Source organism: Perca flavescens, chromosome 1 (assembly GCF_004354835.1).
Source record: "Perca flavescens isolate YP-PL-M2 chromosome 1, PFLA_1.0, whole genome shotgun sequence".
In the NCBI taxonomy this organism is placed as follows: Eukaryota; Metazoa; Chordata; class Actinopteri; order Perciformes; family Percidae; genus Perca; species Perca flavescens.
The window spans coordinates 9562950-9584649 of NC_041331.1; the positions used below are offsets into that span (position 1 = coordinate 9562950).

At 37.2% G+C, this 21700-nt stretch overlaps 1 protein-coding gene across 1 annotated transcript; it reads left to right on the top strand.

Moving 5' to 3' along the window:
* The first annotated feature begins 12425 nt into the window (after nt 1–12425).
* LOC114558406 (uncharacterized) lies at nt 12426–21318 on the top strand. Its single transcript, XM_028582401.1, has 17 exons — nt 12426–12866; nt 14867–16058; nt 16149–16371; nt 16506–16671; nt 16768–16850; nt 16985–17158; nt 17251–17353; nt 17458–17571; nt 17778–17888; nt 18926–19060; nt 19376–19510; nt 19683–19751; nt 19829–19923; nt 20292–20418; nt 20559–20676; nt 20764–20840; nt 21084–21318. Exons 8-17 carry the CDS (start codon nt 17473–17475, stop codon nt 21195–21197), a joined length of 1080 nt encoding a protein of 359 aa, XP_028438202.1. The 5' UTR covers nt 12426–12866; nt 14867–16058; nt 16149–16371; nt 16506–16671; nt 16768–16850; nt 16985–17158; nt 17251–17353; nt 17458–17472; the 3' UTR covers nt 21198–21318.
* The last annotated feature ends 382 nt before the right edge of the window (nt 21319–21700 follow it).

Here is a 21700-nt window from a genome sequence, read left to right on the forward strand (position 1 = left end):
TAAATCCCATGTATTCTAAGTAATTGCACACATATCTGTGTTTATACTATATTTTATACAGGTGAGACATGGAAAAGTGGTTTTAGAAAGATGTAAATATATTTGGGGCTGTCAGGTAGGGGGTCGAGTTTTGCCATGTTATCCAATGGAGACTGACAAAAATCCTGTGTGATGAACCGAAGATTTCAAATTTTGATTCATCAGTCCATAGCACCTTCTTCCAGTCTTCAGTAGTCCATTGACGATGTTTCTTGGCCCAGGCAAGCCTCTTCTTCTTATTCTGACGTCTTAGCAATGGCTTTCTTGCTACAACTCGACCTATCAAACCTGCAGCTCCAAGTCTTCTCTTTCCAGTTGAAACTGAGACTTGCTTATTACGACCATTATTAAGCTGTGCTTGAAGCTGTTGTCCTGTGAGCCGCCTATCACACAAGCTGTTGACTCTCAGAAACTTGTCTTCTGATTCTGTTGTGGCTTTGGGTCTGCCAGACCTCTTCCTGTCAGAGTTTCCCCCAGTTTCTAAGTGCCTTTTGATGGTGAAGAATACTGTACTCACTGACACCTTGACTTTCTTCGCAATTTCTCTGTAGGAAAGACCAACATTCTTAAATGATGTTTCTCTTCCATTGTTAATTTTCTTTTTCCCGCCATTTTTATAGCAACACACTACTTTCTGCAGTACAATACTGTTCATACAATGCTCACGAGGGTATGGTACCACAGTGTGTTCCTATAATACTTTTATACAAACAAAGGGGGTTGTAAGTAATCCAGACAAGCTGAAGCACCCCTAAATATCATCTCAGCACCCCTGAAAATAAAGTCCTTATTGTGATAATGTGAGATCGTTTAGTGCTCAAAGTAGTGGCGGTTTTTGGCACGGGCGAACCGGGCAGCCACTTAACTTAAAAAAATATATAAATAATCCTCTGTGCTGCAAAGCGTTTTTCTGTTTTCTATCATTTCACTGTGTGGGGAATTGGCAGATCAGCACCCCCAGCAGCTGCAGGCGCCCTGCTTGCTGAGAGAGGTCAGCACCCCCTACTTTCACAATGAAATGGACTAGTCCGTCCCACAGTGCAAAGATAAACAAACCATAGACAGTATATAATGGACCAATAGACCCCGTTGCTCTGGACGGAGACCAGTGAAGGCTATTAGAAGCACTTTTCCGGTGATGGCCAGCTTTACTGCGCAGCCTCCAACTGAGAGAATGTGACGTGAGCAACGTGTCTGAAAGTTGTAAGTCTTCTGGTAGCTGTGCCAAGAGAAATCTCAATCATTCCCAATCTTACAGATATGGAGACTGTAAGTGTATGTAAGGAGATAACATGGGCACAAGCTAATTATTGATCACTAACATGCTAGTTAACATTAGTAATTAAACCTAAACGTCTCATGTAAGTCGAAACTGCCTGCGAGCTTCTCCTGTACTATACGGTAATTCCTCTACTATGCGACAGTAAGTCACTTGGTTATGACACAATCGTTAGCCTATTTTTACAAAAACGTCTGCTACGGAGCCATAACGTGAGGTACAAGGTAATGGAGCCTTTTATACATTGTCGTGTTTCTTTGGAACTAAACAACGGACAAATAGAGTCTTTAAACGCTTCAGATGTAAAGTTATTCGCAGTCAAGTGACGTAAAAAAAAAAATGGCGGTCAGTGGAATGCTAACAGGAGGTGATGGCCAGTTAGCAACAAAATGGCGCCATGATGGCTCGAGTTCTGAAGCGAAGCTTACCCCCTTGAAACAAACGGGCAGACTGCGGTCAAGCCAGCCGACACTCGGATCTCCGTGGTCAAATCAGCCAACACTAAATTTGTAATGCGCTCTTATAACGGTACGCGTGGTAAATGCATTCAAACGGCCCAGCTCGAGTAGCGAAGTTAGGGAGATGATACATATGGGAATACTTCCGGTTTTCAAAATAAGGTGTTAATACAACATACATTTAAAACTAGATTAATGGATTATATTCACCTTAAGTAAAATATATGTAACTTGTGCCTGCCCTTTATACAAAACAAATAAGTAAATTGTGAAAGGAATGTATATTTTGAGTTTTACAAGAATACAACATTTATCAAGGAATAATTCCAGACAATGATTTTTGTCAGGTGACACCTCTGACTGCACCCATATTTAAAATCAAGCAATTAAACGGTATAAATTTGGAAATTTTAGGAAGTAAAAGTCCCATATTTCTAGGGTAAAATGACATCAAATCTGAAACTTAAGGTGCCATAAAAAGACGTTGGTCCATAGTTCCAGGTAATGACTGACATATTTGAGTGGAGGACATCTTTGACTACACCCATGCTGAAAATCAAACATTTTTACTGTATAATTTTGGAGATTTTTGGAAGCAAAGTCCCATACTTCTGTTGTAAAACGAGTCATAATAGGAAATTTGAGGTGCCATAAAAATACTTTGGTCCATAGTTCCAGGCATGACTGATATATTTGAGTACAGGGCATCACTTAATACTATCATACTGAAAATCATACAATTTTACTGTATAAATATGGAGATTCTTGGCAGCAAAGTCCCATACTTCTGCAGTAAAATGAGTCAAAATATGAAATTTGAGGTGCCATAAAAAGACTTTGGTCCATAGTTCCTGGAAATGACTGACATATTTGAGTAGAGGACATCTATGACTACACCCATACTGAAAATCAAACATTTTTACTGTATAATTTTGGAGATTTTTGGAAGCAAAGTCCCATACTTCTGTTGTAAATGAGTCAAAATATGAAATTGGAGGTGCAATAAAAAGACCTTGGTCCATAGTTCCAGGCAATGACTGATATATTTGAGTACAGGGCATCACTTAATACTATCATACAGAAAATGAAACAATTTTACTGTATAAATATGGAGATTTTTGGAAGCAAAGTCCCATACTTGTGCTGTAAAACGAGTCAAAATAGGAAATTTGAAGTGCCATAAAAAGACTTTGGTCCATAGTTCCAGGCAATGACTGATATATTTGAGTACAGGGCATCACTTAATACTAACAAACTGAAAATCATACAATTTTACTGTATAATTTTGGAGATTTTTGGCAGCAAAGTCCCATACTTGTGCTATAAAAGGAGTCAAAATAGGAAATTTGAGGTGCCATAAAAACACTTTGGTCCATAGTTCAAGGCAATGATTGATATATTTGAGTATAGGGCATCACTTAATACTATCATACTGAAAATCATACAATTTTACTGTATCATTTTGGAGATTTTTGGCAGCAAAGTCCCATACTTGTGCTATAAAAGGAGTCAAAATATGAAATTTGACGTGCCATAAAAACACTTTGGTCCATAGTTCCAGGCAATGATTGATATATTTGAGTACAGGGCATCACTTAATACTATCATACTGAAAATCATAAAATTTTACTGTATAAATATGGAGATTTTTGGCAGCAAAGTCCCATACTTCTGCAGTAAAATGAGTCAAAATATGAAATTTGAGGTGCCATAAAAAGACTTTGGTCCATAGTTCCTGGAAATGACTGACATATTTGAGTAGAGGACATCTTTGACTACACCCATACTGAAAATAAAACATTTTTACAGTATAATTTTGGAGATTTTTGGAAGCAAAGTCCCATACTTGTGCTGTAAAACGAGTCAAAATATGAAATTGGAGGTGCCATAAAAACACTTTGGTCCATAGTTCCAGGCAATGACTGATATATTTGAGTATAGGACATCTATGACTACACCCATACTGAAAATGAAACATTTTTACTGTATAATTTTGGAGATTTTTGGAAGCAAAGTCCCATACTTCTGTTGTAAATGAGTCAAAATATGAAATTTGAGGTGCCATAAATAGACTTTGGTCCATAGTTCCAGGCAATGACTGATATATTTGAGTACAGGGCATCACTTCATACTATCATACTGAAAATCATACAATTTTACTGTATAAATATGGAGATTTTTGGCAGCAAAGTCCCATACTTCTGTTGTAAAACGAGTCATGAAATTTGGGGTGCCATAAAAAGACCTTGGTCCATAGTTCCAGGCACATAGTTGAGTACAGGAAATGTGGGACTAAACCCAAACCAAACATTTGTACTGCTTAAAATGATTTGCTACGGAACTTTGAGAAAATCATAACACTGCTACATAATTCAAGGAATGATATATTTGATTAAATGCCATCTCATTAGTTGTGATTCTGTGAACATTTTTATAAAATATCTTTATCTGAACTGCAATCTGCAATCTGCATATTTTTCTAGCATTATAGCCTTGGTTATCCGCATTTGCAAATATGAAAGCTGTTAATTGAAATAAATTAATAAATACTGCTGTCTGTGAGTTCTGGTTTTATTTAAAGTTGACGAAAGGTACAACAACACTCTATTGGAAGATATTTGTCTCCAGATTAAATTATTTAACCTTCTAATAGTAAAAAATTAAAGATTTATACATTCCCTAGGCTACAATAAATATGGCATTTTTTGTCAAATTGCCTCAAGACCTTATGTTATCCTTCACAAAAGGCATTAGAAAATTCATTTTGACTAGGCTACTTTTTTTGAATTTTAAGTGATTTATTGAACTTGGTCACACTGTTTTTGTTTACAGTCAATATGGAGGGAATATTTATTCATAATTCAAATTGAAAGTACAAAGACAAAACGAAGCAAGATCAAATAAAAATTCATTTCTCATTTTAATTCAAAATAGTATTATTTTACTATGCTACTAGGAAAAATCATGCCATAATTAAATGTGAAATGTAAAAGCTTAAATGGAAATACTAAAATTAAAATCTCTAATAGAAAAAAAAAATCTTTTAGCCTTTCCCCTTTGTAATTTTCAATTTGACATTTTATCTTTTGAATTATATTTTTTACATTTGATATTGACATTTTAAAATTCGACTTTTAGATTTATATTTAATATTAAGCTTTTCATTTAGAAGTGACAGGTGTCAATTTAAATGAGGAGGCGTGGCCCAACGGCTGGTGGGAGGGTCTGAAACTTCCAGCTGACAGCGGTTGCTGTAAGTATTACTGGCCGCCGGTAGGCAAGCGATCCCGGCCACCGCCAGCTGGCTGTCACATAAGACTGGAGCTTCCAAGTCCGACAACATATCGGAGAAAATGCGCAATTGGCCATCAATTTTTGTAAAACTGCCCATATTCAAACTGTACACAGTTAATTTCTCGCATCAAACAGTCTCAGTCGCGATGATGCAGACTCATTTTTTAGACTGTTTTATGCGAGAAATTAACTGTGTACAGTTCTCTCTCTTCTTCTCTCTCCAACCCCCTGGAGTTTTACACTAGGTTAAGACAATAGAATGTTAATTCCTGCTAACTTGTAAAGACTTCACATCTGCATGCTAGAATCTTTTGATCTGTGACAAAAAATGATCCCAAGGGGGCAGAGTCTAGAGCATGTTCTTCCTCATTGGACAGCGAAGAAACCAACAAGAAGCGTCAAACATGTCACCATGCCAACGAAGAGCGAATAAGGATGTTTTTTACTCAGGACAGTGCGTAGTAACCGCCCCTGGGGCAAGAGGTAGGCTATATAGCAGGGAGGGAGACGGGGATTTGGGGCAGATAGATGGAGAACCTTTGTGTTAAACAACTATTTCTAGACCTCTGCAGCGTAATTTACTATACTTTGTCTTAGCATTTATTATTAATACATCTTTGTGTTGGTCTTCAATTGGACCAAGCCTCTTCTTCTCACAGATTCAGAAACACGTCATTTTTCTACACTACGAAACAATGACACCATGTGTTGAGGTGTTGTGAAATATTACTGTACGTTGCTGTATGCATAATGACAGCACGGAAAGGGTAAGTAAATAGAAAAAAGGAGAAAAAAAACACAGAGTCCATTGTCAATGTCAGTGCCGTTGCCAATTTGCCTAAAAACAAAAATTTTATCTTGGAAACTTGTCCACGCAAAGAAGTAAGGGAGAACCGGGACGAATGAAACAGTTTTTAATTAAACGTAATTTACAAAGACATCGTAAAACACTTAAAGCTAATATTTTGTCACTAGCAACCTAAATCTGTCCTCTGTCAAATACAGTTGCATTTTCAGCTCTGACTGAAACCGTTGGGGAGTTATTTAAGCAGTAGTCTGACGCGCGTTTTGATTCATTCGTCCCTCCTGGCCTGGACGAATGAAACAGGCGTGGGGGGGACGAATGAAACATACAGTTTAAGCTATATATTAATACAAAATATTAGCTTTCAGTGTTTTACGATGTCTTTGTAAATGACGTTTAATTAAAAACTGTTTCATTCGTCCCGGTTCTTCCCTACCCTAGGCTAACGTTAACGTCAAATTTAACTTACATTCTCTTGTTGCATGTGCAGAAGCATTAGTTTACAAGCGGACTTTTGTTTTTTTTGAAAGACCGTCTATGCCTATTATGTCTTTATTTGAAAACACCTTGTCTAGACAAGACTCTTTTACATATGTTACTGTAGCCTATCTTCAAAATCATTTTTTTTACTGTAATGCACTTTATCAAATATATAGCTACCGGGGGTCTTCAACTTTTTTTTAAAACAAGGACCCCTTATTTCTTAGTGTTCTGGTCTGTGGGACCAGTTTTCAATGCCTGCGAAAAAAACATGCTATTTATTATTTTTTCTAAGTCAAACTCATTGGCCTTGGCTATAAGTGAAGAACATAAAAAATAACTTATTTTCAATGACTGCACACGGAACAGCCCCCTACATTAACTATTAGGCCTACATATGAGGTGTTCGGGTCTACTGGACCCGCGTGTAATAATTGGAGGTGCTATGAAACTTAACTGTGTCCTCCTCCTAACTGGGCATGCAGTGTGTGTGTGTGTGTGTGTGTGTGTGTGTGTGTGTGTGTGTGTGTGTGTCTCTATTCGTCTCTGTGTGTGTCTGTGCGTCTGTTTGTGTGCGTGTCTGAGTGTAGGTGTCTGTGTGTGGGAATGTTGTCTTTCTGCACCTGCTATTCCCACACAAAGTTACAAAATTGTTAGATTTCAAGCACTTTCACCTGTTCTGATTGCGTTCTAATGCCGGTTACACACTGGACGCGTAACGCGAGCGTGTCAGCCGCGTGGCGTGTCCGTGTATATATTTCGGCTCCCATGTTAACAGGTTAGAGCTTACACACTGCCGGCGTGAGACGCGCGTCTCAGGCGCGGCTCGAGACGCGCCTGAGACGCGTGCCTGCTAGAAATAGAACCGACGCCTATTTTTCACGCGAGACGCGAGCGTGTTGGAAGCGTTTCCAGGCAAAATAGAATAGGAAAATATGTTTATATGTCATTTAGACACAAATACATATTAACAAATGACATGTTGATGTCTGAAAGCCTCTAGGTTTTGATATAAATGCAGATAGGCCTATATGAATGTAATTTATTTTAATCGATTTTCTAATATTGCACCTGTCAATACAAAATGAAATATTCTGTATCCTATTTTGCCGTCAATACTGCCGACGTTGTCTTTGCTGAATCAAATCAGTATATATTTATGTTTAACATGGTATTTCATTTTATCAATTGTAAACATCCATGTGTCCAGACAAGGCTAGCAGCAGCAGCGCCGCGTCAGACACGTTTCTGGTGTGTAAAGACAGACAAAATCCACACAGCTGACACGCAGCTGACACCCAACAGAAACGCCACGCTCCCGCCACGCCTGCAGTGTGTAACCGGCCAAAGAAATGAGCACCAATAATCATCAAAAATCTTGGTTATATTTTTTTATCAATTTTTCTTAATTTAATTTCCTTGTTATATCTAAAAAAACGAAAATGATCATACGTGTGATGTCACAGGGGTAAATTGCAAATATGAACCATAAAGTATGTATATATCATTGGTAATTGAGCTAAATAAATAATTTGTTTTAAAGTATTTTTACATAAATTGTTATGGATGTACCCAGCAAACATTTGGACGTTTAATGACCGTTGAAAAGACGTCCGTCCGAGACGTCCCGTCATGGTTGAAAAATAGTTCCAAAATGAAAGTTGAACCGACGTCACTTGGCCGTGAATTCCACGTCTTTTCTGGCCGTGAATTCCACGTCTTTTCTGCGCGTCCCTGGACGCCAGAATTAGTCTTCTTCTGGATGTTTATAAGGTGTGTTTCTGCATAAGTGTAGGCTATAAACCTGCATATTAAAGAATCATACACCCATTGTGTTAAATCGTGAACGGCGATCTTGACGTTTACACATCTAAACTTGACAAAGGTTCTAAAAAGGTCCAAAATTGGTCCAGTCATACCTGAACGTCTATAACACGTTATAATCACGTGTAGATCAAACAACACTTTACTTATACATTTAAGTTCTTAATATAATTAATTGCATCTGAATATAGGGTTAAGGTGTGTTGAATGTAATTATGCATAATTTATAGTTCTTACAGTAACTACATGTAACAAGGACACTGTAAAATAAACTGTTCTTATTTTCATTTTAGTAGTTTCATGAATGAAAAGTTAGCAAAAGCTAAAATCTATATCCTTAACCCATTCTATGAAAAAAAAAATGTAGGATTACATCACCTTAGAAAAAATAACCAAATAAGGTAAAAAAAAAAAAATCACGATTAACAGTACAGTGCAGCGTAGCAATTGCATGCAATTTTAAAACATACACTTTCACAACTTTGACTGTAACATTAAACATACTTTATACTATGGTATACCGTTGTATAAGTTCAAAGTAACTTTTAGCCTACTAACGTTTGCTAGCTAGCTAATTTAAGCCAAACTCAGTACATTTCAGTTGACAATGTGGGCATCATTTATTTCGGTTCATTCATATCAAACAAGTAAAACTCAAGCACGTTAATCTAATAATACAAAATGTACTTACCCAACAGTAGAGTTTTAATAATATTATCGATACAACTTAATTCCTCCTCTCCTCGTGATTGTTCAACGTTCAAGTTACTGGCTCCGGAGTCTATGGGGAGAACGGTTAACATCTCGCGAGATAATCTATCCCAGGGGTCGGCAACCTTAGGCACACGTGCCACCATGGGCACCTTAACCAATGGCACGCTGGCAATATATGTGCAAGAGAGTTATTGATGTGTTGAAATCATGGCTCAAAAATCATCCGCATGCCAAATTACAACGTTCACAGTTGCCGACCTCATAGGTGCCGAAAAATACTGAGCACCCACGTGTGCCAGACTGCCAGTTCATTTTTATATTAATTTAATATTAAATATTGCAGGTGGTGCTAAGTGGAGCGTCTGTCATAGTGTGATTGGTCATGTCGGTGGCATTGATTTATAATTTCCCACGAAGCTGATTAAACTTCTCATCTCCAATCCTATCTGTGAGAAGTGGCGCTGTCCTGAGTTGAAAGCTAGCTTACTTTACGGCGTGTGTGTTCGTGTCGGCCGCTGTCCATTTCCTAAGGTTCTGAAATGCAAACATTTTTGACTACTTTTTTTTTTTTCCACGGAGGAAAACATAAATCGGCGCCTGTTATTTACGGTAGTTTGATTGACTCATATCTCTGACTGGGAACAATACAAAGAGGATTACCAACGGCCGCTGGGGCAGATGAACTAACGTCTTGTTAATGTAAGGTGGCTACAATTAAACCTTCGTGAGTTAAAAGTCAATACTTATCAGTGCACTCACCTGTGTAGACCGGCATCAACATGTAGAAAGCGATAGTTCAATCTGCTCTGTCTGCTCAGTCCACTCTTGTCCATTGCGCTGTTTTACGCAAACACAGCTCTACTCTGCAAATAGCGAATTTTTACAAAACAAGCTAAAGCAAAAGCTGTTGGTTTGTAGTCTGTTTTTGTATCTTAGTTTGCAGGGATCTTGAAATTTGGACAAATTCTTATAAACTTAAGCTGTCTGAAGAAACCATCCTCTCCGCTGGAGCGGTAAATATGGATGCATTATGAGACCAAAACAAATACATGTGGCTACTTAATATGCACGTGAATGACGCAATCGTTATGTTCTTCATTCTTGATAATGATGATGTGTTATTATTTTGCCACAGCATCGTTTCATTGAAAATGAGACATACAGGACCTGCTTATCAGTCCATTCATCATTAAAGCTGGGCTTTTCCACAACTTTTCGCTTCAGGCTCTTTGACAGTGATATTTTTGTCAGCCCATTTTCCACCAATCAGGACTGCATACTAAAACCATGTTTCCATAATGATAATAATAATAATAATATACAATAATAATAATTACAAGGTCCTGATTATTACAGATTCCCTGGATATTACATTTTGATGTGATTTCATAAAAAAAAATTATGTTAACATGGCACACTAATAAACAAGACATTTTGAAAAGGGCACTTCATATCAAAAAGGTTGCCGACCCCTGATCTATCCTATCGCGGAATTCTGTAATATCGCGAGATCTTTTGTTACTACATCTTGGCAGCAGTTTCCCTGTCAATGGCAATTACATTTTATATATGTCAATGATTACATCCAACTCCGACATAAATGGTGACCGGATATATTTATGTTTTACATGTATGCATACATTCATTTAAAAACAAAAAACAAAGAATACATCAGGTACAACAGGTTGAAATAATGACTAAAATGCAGTGGCTTTGCAATCACTTAACCACACTGGGCACTGTGTAATTATAATTTATTTAAACAACATAAAGTAAATATACTTTGTATACAAATCGTGTTTCTTTTTCTCTTTTGCTTGACTAGACGTGTAAAAGACGTCAGTGGACGACTATCCACAGCCTTAGCTATAGACGTGTAAAGGACGTCAGTGGACGTCTTCACAACCTTTTAAAAACTTGGCGAATTAAATTAATTATTGCAGTATTAACCATGCAAGGGTTTAGCGCAGCTTTATCACAACTGATTTCATAGAGGGGCATGATGGACTATAAATGCACGTGTAAAGGACGTCACTTAGTGGACATCCACTTACAACTGATTCACAACATGGTATATGTTGAAGTACACGTAGCTAAAAGTAAAAATAACAATTATACATGCAACCCCACAGAACTGTTGACATGTACAAATGTATCTGAATGCATTTTTAGGAAATGTTCTGTGTAACATCTTTTTACCGATTTATGCCGTCCTACCGCGACTATTTTTGGCCAGGGACACAACGTTGCCGTCGGACCAATGTTTGCTGGGTATTGACTTAAAAGCCTTATAATGTGGTGGGTCCACCAGACTCGGGAACATTGGCTGTGTAACAAAAATATTAACATCACACAAGAGTTAACTGAAAGAGAGAGTATTAAAATATTAAACTGGGCCTACAATAACTTGTAGGGTGGCTTAAAGCCTTTATACTTTTTTAGTAAATAGAATACTATGCTATTCAAATAATAATTGTTGGCGTGGTTTTAAAATCATGTTTTAATGATGAAATACATGTGGCACACATAATCCTTAGGATTAACTGTGTCTGTGGATGGCTACCTTGGTGACTAAATTACCTATATGCCAGTAACCCTATCAGTAATTTTTGTTTTTTAAATAAATGTGCTGATTTTGTAATAATGTGTAGGAGTCATCTTAAAACGTTTCAATTTTTGAAAAATAAGAAAAAATAATTTCACAATATTTAGGTGCCCCTCCTGCAGTAACTCTGAGCACCCCCTATGGCTCCTTCATGGACCCCCTATTGAAGATTTCTGATCTATAAAGGAGCAATAGAAAACAACTCAGCTGTGCAATAATCAAATAAAAAAACATATAGGATCAATAAACTAAAAATATATTTTAATTTGTGTGTGTGTTTTTTTTGTTGTTCACTACAGAGTCTTTGTTTTTCCAAAATTTGGAAAGGTAAGTGTTTTTTACCCACAGAACTGGAATTACTGTTATTGCAGTATGTCATTTACGAATGTCAAACAATAAATATGACCACTAAAAACTTATTTTATTTTAGTCCACAGCCATTTCCCTAACAACCAAGGATATTGCTTTAGTCATTGAAAAGCTGCAGGCTGCATCTGAACTTAAAGGAATTAATGACGACAACACTTTCTGGGGTGAAGCCTGCCAGGATCTTGGAATTTCAAATAACACCCTTAATAGGAAAAGGCTAAAGCATGCCTATCATCGTCACAAAAAGGTTTGACTTTAACATTTCAATACATATTAATATTTGGTTAACTTCAAACGGAGAATACATAAATTACTATGTAAATATATTGTTTTTAATGTGATGTGCAGATTACAATTCAGCCATTGAGCCCTGTGCATGTGCTGGATGAAGACAATGACCCCACCCCCCAGATGCACAGGCAGCCACACCTGCAGCCCCCTCAGCCAGATGCAGAAACCACAGCAACTGATGAACATTTTCCAGATTCACATTCAACACCACTGGATGAAAATCTGCCAGATTCAACAACACCTGAGGAAGAGCTGCCACTTTCACATCCATCCACACCTGAGGAAGATCTGCCACTTTCACATCCATCCACACCTGAGGAAGATCTTCCAGATTCAACAACATCTGAGGAACATCTTCCAGATTCACATCCATCAACACCTGAGGAAAACCTTCCAGTTGCTGAAACCACAGCTGCTGATAAACATGTCCCTGATTCACATCCATCCACACCTGAGGAACACCATCCAGTTGCTGAAACCACAGCTGCTGATAAACATGTCCCTGATTCACATCCATCCACACCTGAGGAACACCATCCAGTTGCTGAAACCACAGCTGCTGATAAACATGTCCCTGATTCACATCCATCCACACCTGAGGAACACCATCGAGTTGCTGAAACCACAGCTGCTGATAAACAACTGCCTCATGTAGAAACAACAGCACCAGATGAACAGGCAGCCACACCTCCAGAGGAATCTCCACAGGTAAATATTGTGATAATATGAAAGAAATAATATTCTATGTTAAAATAATGTTTATTGAAATAAGTCCAAAATACCTCTTACATTTGTAGTTTCCCAGCAGTAAACAGTAAGAGTTGGTAATGCTTAATCAGAGGTGTCAAGTAACTAAGTACAAATACTTCGTTACCTTACTTAAGTAGAAATTTTGGGTATCTATACTTTACTGGACTAATTATTTTACAGCATACTTTTTACTTCTACTCCTTACATTTTCACTGAATTATCTGTACTTTCTACTCCTTACATTTTAAAAATAGCCTCGTTACTCCTATTTCAGTTCGGCTTGTTTTCATTCCGGCTCATCATCGTTCAAAAAAACACACACAAAAACCCTATCCAGATAAATCGCTCCATCCGGAGAGAGTGAATGTGATTGTGGTTGGATGAGAAGTATAAACATAGTCATTCCGTCACCCTATTGGTTTGTACGCGATCCATCAAACCTGCACAGACCCGGTGCTAATACGCCACCGGTGCCTTAACGCCCGTTATCTACCGGACCGAATAGCAACGCGGATTTAGTACCTTATTTAGGAGCCACTTAGATGCCTGCGCTTCTCTCTGATGCTCCGAAAACAGACGTTAGAGGGAACTGAAACATCGCCGCACGTGACGCTAGTTAACACTACAGTTGGCAGCAGCTAACGTTAGCCTACGGTTAGCTAGCAGCGGGAGTAAACATGGTTAAAACGGACAGCTAAACGGTGTAAAAGTGTGTCTGTATCTCACTGGAGAGTATTGTAACACCAGACTGTAGCTGCCGTTGTCTAAAAAACACAGAAGAGATGTAGCCTACGTGTCACCTTTTTCAGCCCTTCTGAGTTTGCAGGTATGATTTTAATATAACATTATTATAGTCATATGATTTTGTCCTAACGTTTTGGGGTTAAGCTGTTGTCCTTAATGGCATTGTTTCCCCCTTACATCAGGGGTCTTCAACGTTTTTTAAACCAAGGACCCCTTAACTTAAAGTCAGATGTAGCAGGGACCACCTACTACATATTGTACGAAATTAAGTTGCCTATTAAACTGGGCCTACAATAACAGTTAGGGCAACCTATGGTGTTCTTACATACTCTTTTTTCATAAGCTATTAAAATATTAATTGTTGGCATGATTTTATAATATTTTAATGTTACATACTGTATGTGGCACAGTAAATCTAGGATTAACTGTATCTGTGGGCTGATATCTTAGGGACTCCTTTACCTATAGGCCAGTAAGCCTATCATCAGTGGGAATTTATATTTGCTAATAATATGTTGGAATTATGTTAAGGCAATTTAATTTTAAATGACTCAAAGATAATAAAAAGACTCAAAACTGTACAATAATTTGGAGGCCCCCCGGCAATGACTTTGAGGACCCCTGTTGAAGATCTCTGCCTTACATTACTTTTACTTTTATACTTTAAGTAGTTTTGAAACCAGTACTTTTACACTTTTACTTAAGTAAAAATCTTGAGTTGATACTTCAACTTCTACAAAAGTCTTTTCAAACCCTAGTATCTATACTTCTACTTGAGTAATGAATGTGAATACTTTTGACACCTCTGTGCTTAATACTCTGCTTCCCAATTGTGCAACTGGTTAAACGTTTTCAATATGACCCTTCTCTACCTAGAGCTGATGAGCATTATCAGGTGTGTTCAGACAATCGACATTTAAACTACTGAAAACCTCTTCTTTAAATATAACAAATTTTTCTAAGCAGATGTTTTTACTTGAAAAAACAGGAAACTCACATGTGTAAATCATAACATTGATGATGGCAATATTCCACTAGCTATGCCAGTAAACCATGCCATTGAGTGCATACTATGTGTATGCATTAATTGTACATTTCAGAAAAATAATGCCCTATTGCAGCTATGGTCAAAGTGCATATAGTTCAGTATGGTATTAGGCAAGTTCATGGACTCTTTAAGACTTATTCTGATTAAATATCATTGTGTTTTGCAGCTCAGTTATCCAACAACAAAAACATCATCATCATCATCATCATCATCCTCATCAGGTGAAGAGGAATATGAGGAACAATTCTTTACACATGAATTGCCCAAGCAACCCTGTTTTTTTTTCATTCAAGAAAAGGAATGGAAAAAATTAAGAAGGACACAACTGAAACGGCGTTTTCAAACACTGAACTGGACAGTGGTTATGGCCAAAGGTATACGGAGTGTGCATCCTTATTGCAGTTTTGCATTTAAGGATCACAATGTCCAGAGAATTGGGTCCACAAGAAATGCCCCACTATTTGTATGTTCCGGCTATTGCCTTTTTGATGACTGTCCTGTCAAAGTTCAGGTAACCGTTAAAGACGAGTCACTTAAGGCAATAGTGTCCTTCAGTGGAGACAAAGTGTGGCACCACTGCGAGCAACTAAAAAGACGGCCTGTACGTGCCGATGAAAGGGATGCCATTGCTAAAGCCCTCACCACAACACTGCCTCAAAGTCTCCACCTCAAAAAATTAAATAAGCTGGAGGACAAGCATCTGGATGTCGGGATGAGGTGCCAACGACCGGTGTCATGAAAACACTGGCATATGATAGCAGGCAAAAAAAAAGAAGACACAAAAATGAAATGATTAGCCTTCAAATGATCCAAGAGGAAAAGCAGGGATCTGAGGATGCAGTTATCAACAAGATAATACTCCACCCCAAAGGCATAATGCTTTGGTCGGACAAAACTGTCAACATCTTCCATGAACGATGCAAGGATGACATTGTGTACATATATGCAACAGGGAGTATCGTGCATAAAGACAAAGGAGAAACGGCACACTTTTATGTGTACGAAATGGTTGTAAGACATCCATCCAAAGGATCCTCCCCTGTCCCTGTGGCCACATACTTGACATCTGACCATACCACAGCATCTGTGTCGTATTTCCTGGGGTCATTTGTTACACACGCAACTAAACTTCATGGAAAGAAAGTCAAGAAAAGGCCAGTTATGCTGATTTGTGATGGCTCCATCGTAATACTTCAGTCACTGTCCTATAACTTCTGCGGAATGAGCCTTCAGGAACTGCTCTGTAGATATTATAGGATTGTGACAGGACAAGGACAGGAGGATTGTATGGGGCTAGCAATTTTGCATCGCTGTTTAAGTCATGTGATGAAAAATGCCAAGGACCTCTGCCGCAAACAGTGAGTGATTGCTATCCATCAATATCTCATTAGGTTATTATCATAACATGATAAATCGTTGTAATATTAATTTTAAGTGTTTTTTTGCAGTGCCTCAACACATTACCATCTGGCCATGCATGTGTTTGGTCGAATGACACAGGCCACAACACTTGAAGAGATGGATGAGCTGTTAATCAGTGCCACAATGGTTTTCTCCAGTTCCCACAGCGCTACTAATGTTGAGGAACATTTTCAAAATCTTCAAAAGAAATTGACTGAAAAAGGGCAATGTTGCATTGATGACATAGCCATTTTGGAGCAAGACTTTGTGGTATGTGCCAATTGAAAACGTTTGCCTTGCTCCAGATAAGGAAGTGTTGGCTTTGTCAGGACATTTATTGTATAAGTTTACATGATTTTATAAGATCCATGACTAAAGAAATATTGCTTTTATTTTTTTGCTAGAATGAAGTTGGACCAACACCATTCCAACATCATTTTGAGGAAGTCATTAAGAGGGAAGAGCTTGAAAAAGAGGGGGATCCCAATGTGTACTTCAGCCCAACATTCATCCCTACCTTGCTCAAGTACTTTCTGCCTCAGGCTGCTCTGTGGTCTGGCATACTTCTGGGTGAGCACTCTTCTGTAGCATTTTATTTGAAATCTTTTTCTTTTAATAGCTATTAAGGTAATGAAAAATAATAATGTATGTCTTATGTTTTTTAAGGTGACCTTGGACGCCACGGGACGGGTCCACTGTATGACAAGCTGTCACAAAAGTTCAAAAGAGCTGCTTGTAAACCGACCCAGGTACAATAACCAAAAACATCAGTTAGTAAAATGAAATCATATTGTATTATGCCATCCTGGATATTATAGATTGAAATCAAATTAAAGTGAATGAAGACATATTTATTTTACATAACGTATATGTTCATCTCCAGAATTACACTCAGGACAATAACACCCAAGGGATCATGAAGAAAAGTCAGTGGGACTTGAAAAAGATCCGTTTCCAACGTCGACGACTGACCAGACTGGATGATTTTGTATCCACTTACAAGATCACCCTGAACGCCCTTCTTAGGGAATACAGAGACTCTCTGAAGAAAAAGAAGGTCAGTCACACTTGATCCCAGCATTGTACATCTGTTGAGCAAGACTACTGTAATATTAGAATTAATTGACTCAGTAAATGCTTTAATTGTAGACACATCGAGTGGATTTAGTGGAAAGACAGAAAGCAAAAGAAGCAAGGAGTTTATGTCAGACACATCACCAAGCCTTTTGTTTTCCAAAAGTCCAAAAAAAAGGTAATAAATATTAGAAATATTTTTTATCATTCCATATGTTTTGATAAAGCTTCAAATGTAATGGATTTGATGTGTATCATAAAAATTTAATTTGTCTTTCTTAGAGCACAAAGAAGAAAATGTCACCTCAACCTACATCGACACAAAACATCACAGCTGTTCCTGACAAGGACATTAAAGTGGTGACAACATGCTCTCCAGATCCTGCTACATCACAGGTAATCCATTTTGTATTGTTTACATGAGAGAGCAAGCTAAGCTAAAGAAAATTATTAATCTAAAACAACTTTTTTTAACAGGTTATTGTTTGTTATTTAATTTGTTGTATTGCCAGAAAATGCTATTAACAATAAATATTCTATCATGTTGGTGGTTTGAAAGCATTTCATTAAGGTTACAATAATATTGCTATTTCTATATCCAGAAACCAAAAGACAAAGTCATACGTCAAAAGCAATCCACATCCTTGACAGACCATCATGAGGAAAATACACAGGAAAGCATCATTCAAAGTCCAGTTGATGCCCTACCACAGGTTCAGTAATGTTATGTACAAAATATGTTATCAATACAGTCAATGCAAGAAATGTATTTGTATTGTTAATTGTTCTACATTTTTTTCAGTGCAAGTTATTTACGCAGGATATGTTTTTCTCTAATTGACAAAACAATAACCATCTAAAAGTAAAAATAAGCAATACATTTAAATAAAGGAGGGAATAATTTAATAAAGAAAAGATGCAAATCAGTTTAAATGCATAAAGAAAGAATAATTTACATTATTAACTAAGACTTAAACTGTGCTTAAATAAGGAAAACATTGATTGAAACAAGGTAGTAATTGGTAAAAAGGACCAACACATAACACTATTTCATAATTGTTTATTTACATAACATATCCATGTTTACTGTTTTTAAAAAGGCTTTTCCTGCTTTCAAAATCCATAACAATATAAATTCCTTTACTTAAAAATGAGAGATAACCCTGATATTTTAATTTATCATATATAACACCTTATTGAAGCCCCCCCCCCACAGATACGACTAGGGTTTAAGAGATTAAGATAGGAATGAGTGATACAAGGGTAACAACATAAATTAGGCACTGGAATTGGCCATTACTCATCTCTAGTCTATCTTAGCTACTTCCACAAACAATAAAGCAGCGTGTTACTTCATGCAGGACACAAAAGTCATATGCACACTATTTGAATTATCATTCCCACCAGTCATAACCAATCACAGCCATTTTCACATCAGGTGGTCCATTTAAATGTCTCCATATTCCTCACTGCTTCCTGTTACTCCAATGCAGACTAACACGGCTGCTGCTGCCACAGCTTGCCTCCACCACTCCAGCCTCCACCTTCCTGGTTTAGAGTGTAAATATAAGTTATGTCTGACATTTTTTTTATGTCTTGGATTCGGCCCACTCTTTTGTAGAGGGGGCCTCAGCAGTGTGCTCCCTGTTTCAGCTTAGCATGCTGCTTGGCTGATCCGGGGAGCATGGTTTAATCTATAACAATAGTTTTCCTGACTGAACAAACACTATATTTGTTTTCTGACTCTCAGCTCAAGGAATTCTGGAAAAGAAAGGACACAGAAGTGGTTGTGTCTGTGGTCCCCTCTCAAATAACAGGGAACAGCATCCTTATCCACCACAGTGAGCTACGGACACTTAGACCTCACTACTGGCTTACAGGCGAGGTATGTTGTCCTAATAAAACGGAACCAATTATCTTAAAAATAGATGAACAAACCAAATTAACTCTGCCACCACATGAAGACCACAGTGGTTGTTGTGTACTTGAAATTATTCACTATTTCAGAGTAGTTATTAAGTGCATCCACAATTAAATATCGACTTCAAAGGCTTTGCATGTAATTTGTACACTTGCGATCAAGTACACAAGTAAACTATTTTGACAATTGTATAAACTGTATATCAGCTGCATGTGTGGTTGTAATTGTCATAAATGTAAATTCATTTCTTGTCTGTCTACATGTGAAATATCTCTCAAGATCATCGAGAGTCTCTTACATCACACTGCCAACGACTTGAATTTGGGAAGTAGAATTTATATTCTCAATCACTATATAGCTGGTGTGATCCTCTTTGGGAAGAGAGAAATGGTCAGAAGGAACAGTTTATCCAGGGTAAGTAGTCTTTTTGTCGTGTCAATGTACAGATGTTTGATTGTTTCAATGTTAGCTGAAAAAACATGTTTGTGTGACTGTGTGTACAATATGAAAAATAAGATACAATTTAATAATTTTTTTTTTTTTAAATGAAAACATTTGAAAATGTACATTTTTGGATGTGTTACAGACCAACTTTGACAACTATGAAGGAATAGTGTCTTTTGTGAACGTACACAATGTACACTGGAAGTTTCTGGTTAGTAGTGACTTTGTATTTATTATGAATTTTTTTCATGAGTTTGGTGACTTCTGAATAATACTGTTTTTTTTCAGTACATCAGTACAGCAACAAGAAGTGTGTATTTGGTTGATCCAGCACGCAGCTCGGCAGACCTGACAGACTCCAACCATGCTGCAAAAAGATTGAAGTATGCAATTACAGTTATTTTTTTTTTAGCTAGATTTAATCCATTCCCTCATTATGTCAGAATATTAGTCATCGTAGGAAAAGGAACATTAGTATAGAATTTATGGTCAGTAACAGACTAACAATAATTGTCATAAAACACAGTTAAGTAAGTTATTAAGAGTGTCATTATTTATTTTTGTGAGTATGACAATGATCAGACTGTATCATGTGCTATGGTCTTGACAGTGACTGGATGCCAACCTCAGGAAATATGTTGTTAACATGCCTTAACATAATGCTGTTGATTTTTCATACTTTATACACATTGTATGTGTGTGTCTAAGTGCATATAGAACATTATTAATCTCATAAATAATTATCACACAGTGAGTACTTCAAAATGAGGAGGACCTCCCTTGGCAAGACTGACTGGGTTGACATTAAATGGAAAGGAGGTGTTATGCAACACCCAGTGCAGCAGGATGGAAATAGCTGTGGGGTACTTGTCATCATGGTAAGATTAATATTGCAATATATTACCAGAATTTTGAATGATCTACATTAATTCAGCATTTTGGATTCGATTCTGTTTTCTTGCATTTACAATCACAATTTTTTTATCAAAAGTATATCACATATTGTGTCATTGTTTAGATGGCAAAGGCAGTCATGGAGGCCTTTCCGAAAATTCCAAAAATTGAATTTGGTACATCAAAGAGAGAGATGGCACAGCAGCGTCAACATTTTGCTCTGGAAATACTTAAAGCCTCAGGTCGGTGAGACCTTTTCTTAGTTATTATGTGATATTGTAGTAATGTGATATAGTACAACAGATCTAAAATAATCTTTTGTATATTAGTGTTTGACACAGAGAGCAGCTGTGCCATGTGCGCAACAACAAAACCACCCAGTCACGGACCTTCCATCACTGACTGGGTAAGTTATTGTATGAGTCTTATCATTTTTATTTTTTATTGTGCATTTCTTTTTGAAAATACAAAAGATAGATGACAACAATCAAAGGTTAGAAAAATGGAGAATGACATGCAACAAAGGTCTATGGTCACAATCATTTCAGGGATGTTGTAGTTCAACCATCACCCACCATGGCGTCCTCTGAAAGACAACATAATGGTATGTCATTGTAAGTAAAAGTGTTTATATATTTAACTTTTACAGATTCAGTGTGACAGCTGTTGCCGGTGGTTCCATGCCCAGTGCCTACAGATGGACACAGCACAGCTTGATGCTGTGAAGACAGATGATTGGGATTGCTATCTGTGTCGGAAGTAATGCTTCGTACAGTATAACAGCTAACAGTATTGTAAATACAGTGTGTGTCTGGATTGTATAAATGTGTTAATGTAGTTTAAAAATTATCAAAAATTGTACAGTAAAAATGATACATTTTCAATGTGTGTTGTCAGATTTGTCCTGTACTCAAATATGTCAGTCATTTCCTGGAACTATGGACCAATGTCTTTTTATGGCACCTCAAATTTCATATTATGACTCGTTTTACAACAGAAGTATCAGACTTTGCTTCCAAAAATCTCCAATATTATACAGTAAAAATGTTTGATTTTCAATATGGGTGTAGTCAAAGATGTCCTCTACTCAAATATATCAGTCATTGCCTGGAACTATGGACCAAAGTCTTTATATGGCACCTCAAATTTCATATTTTGACTCATTTTACTGCAGAAGTATGGGACTTTGCTGCCAAAAATCTCCATATTTATACAGTAAAATTGTATGATTTTCAGTATGATAGTATTAAGTGATGCCCTGTACTC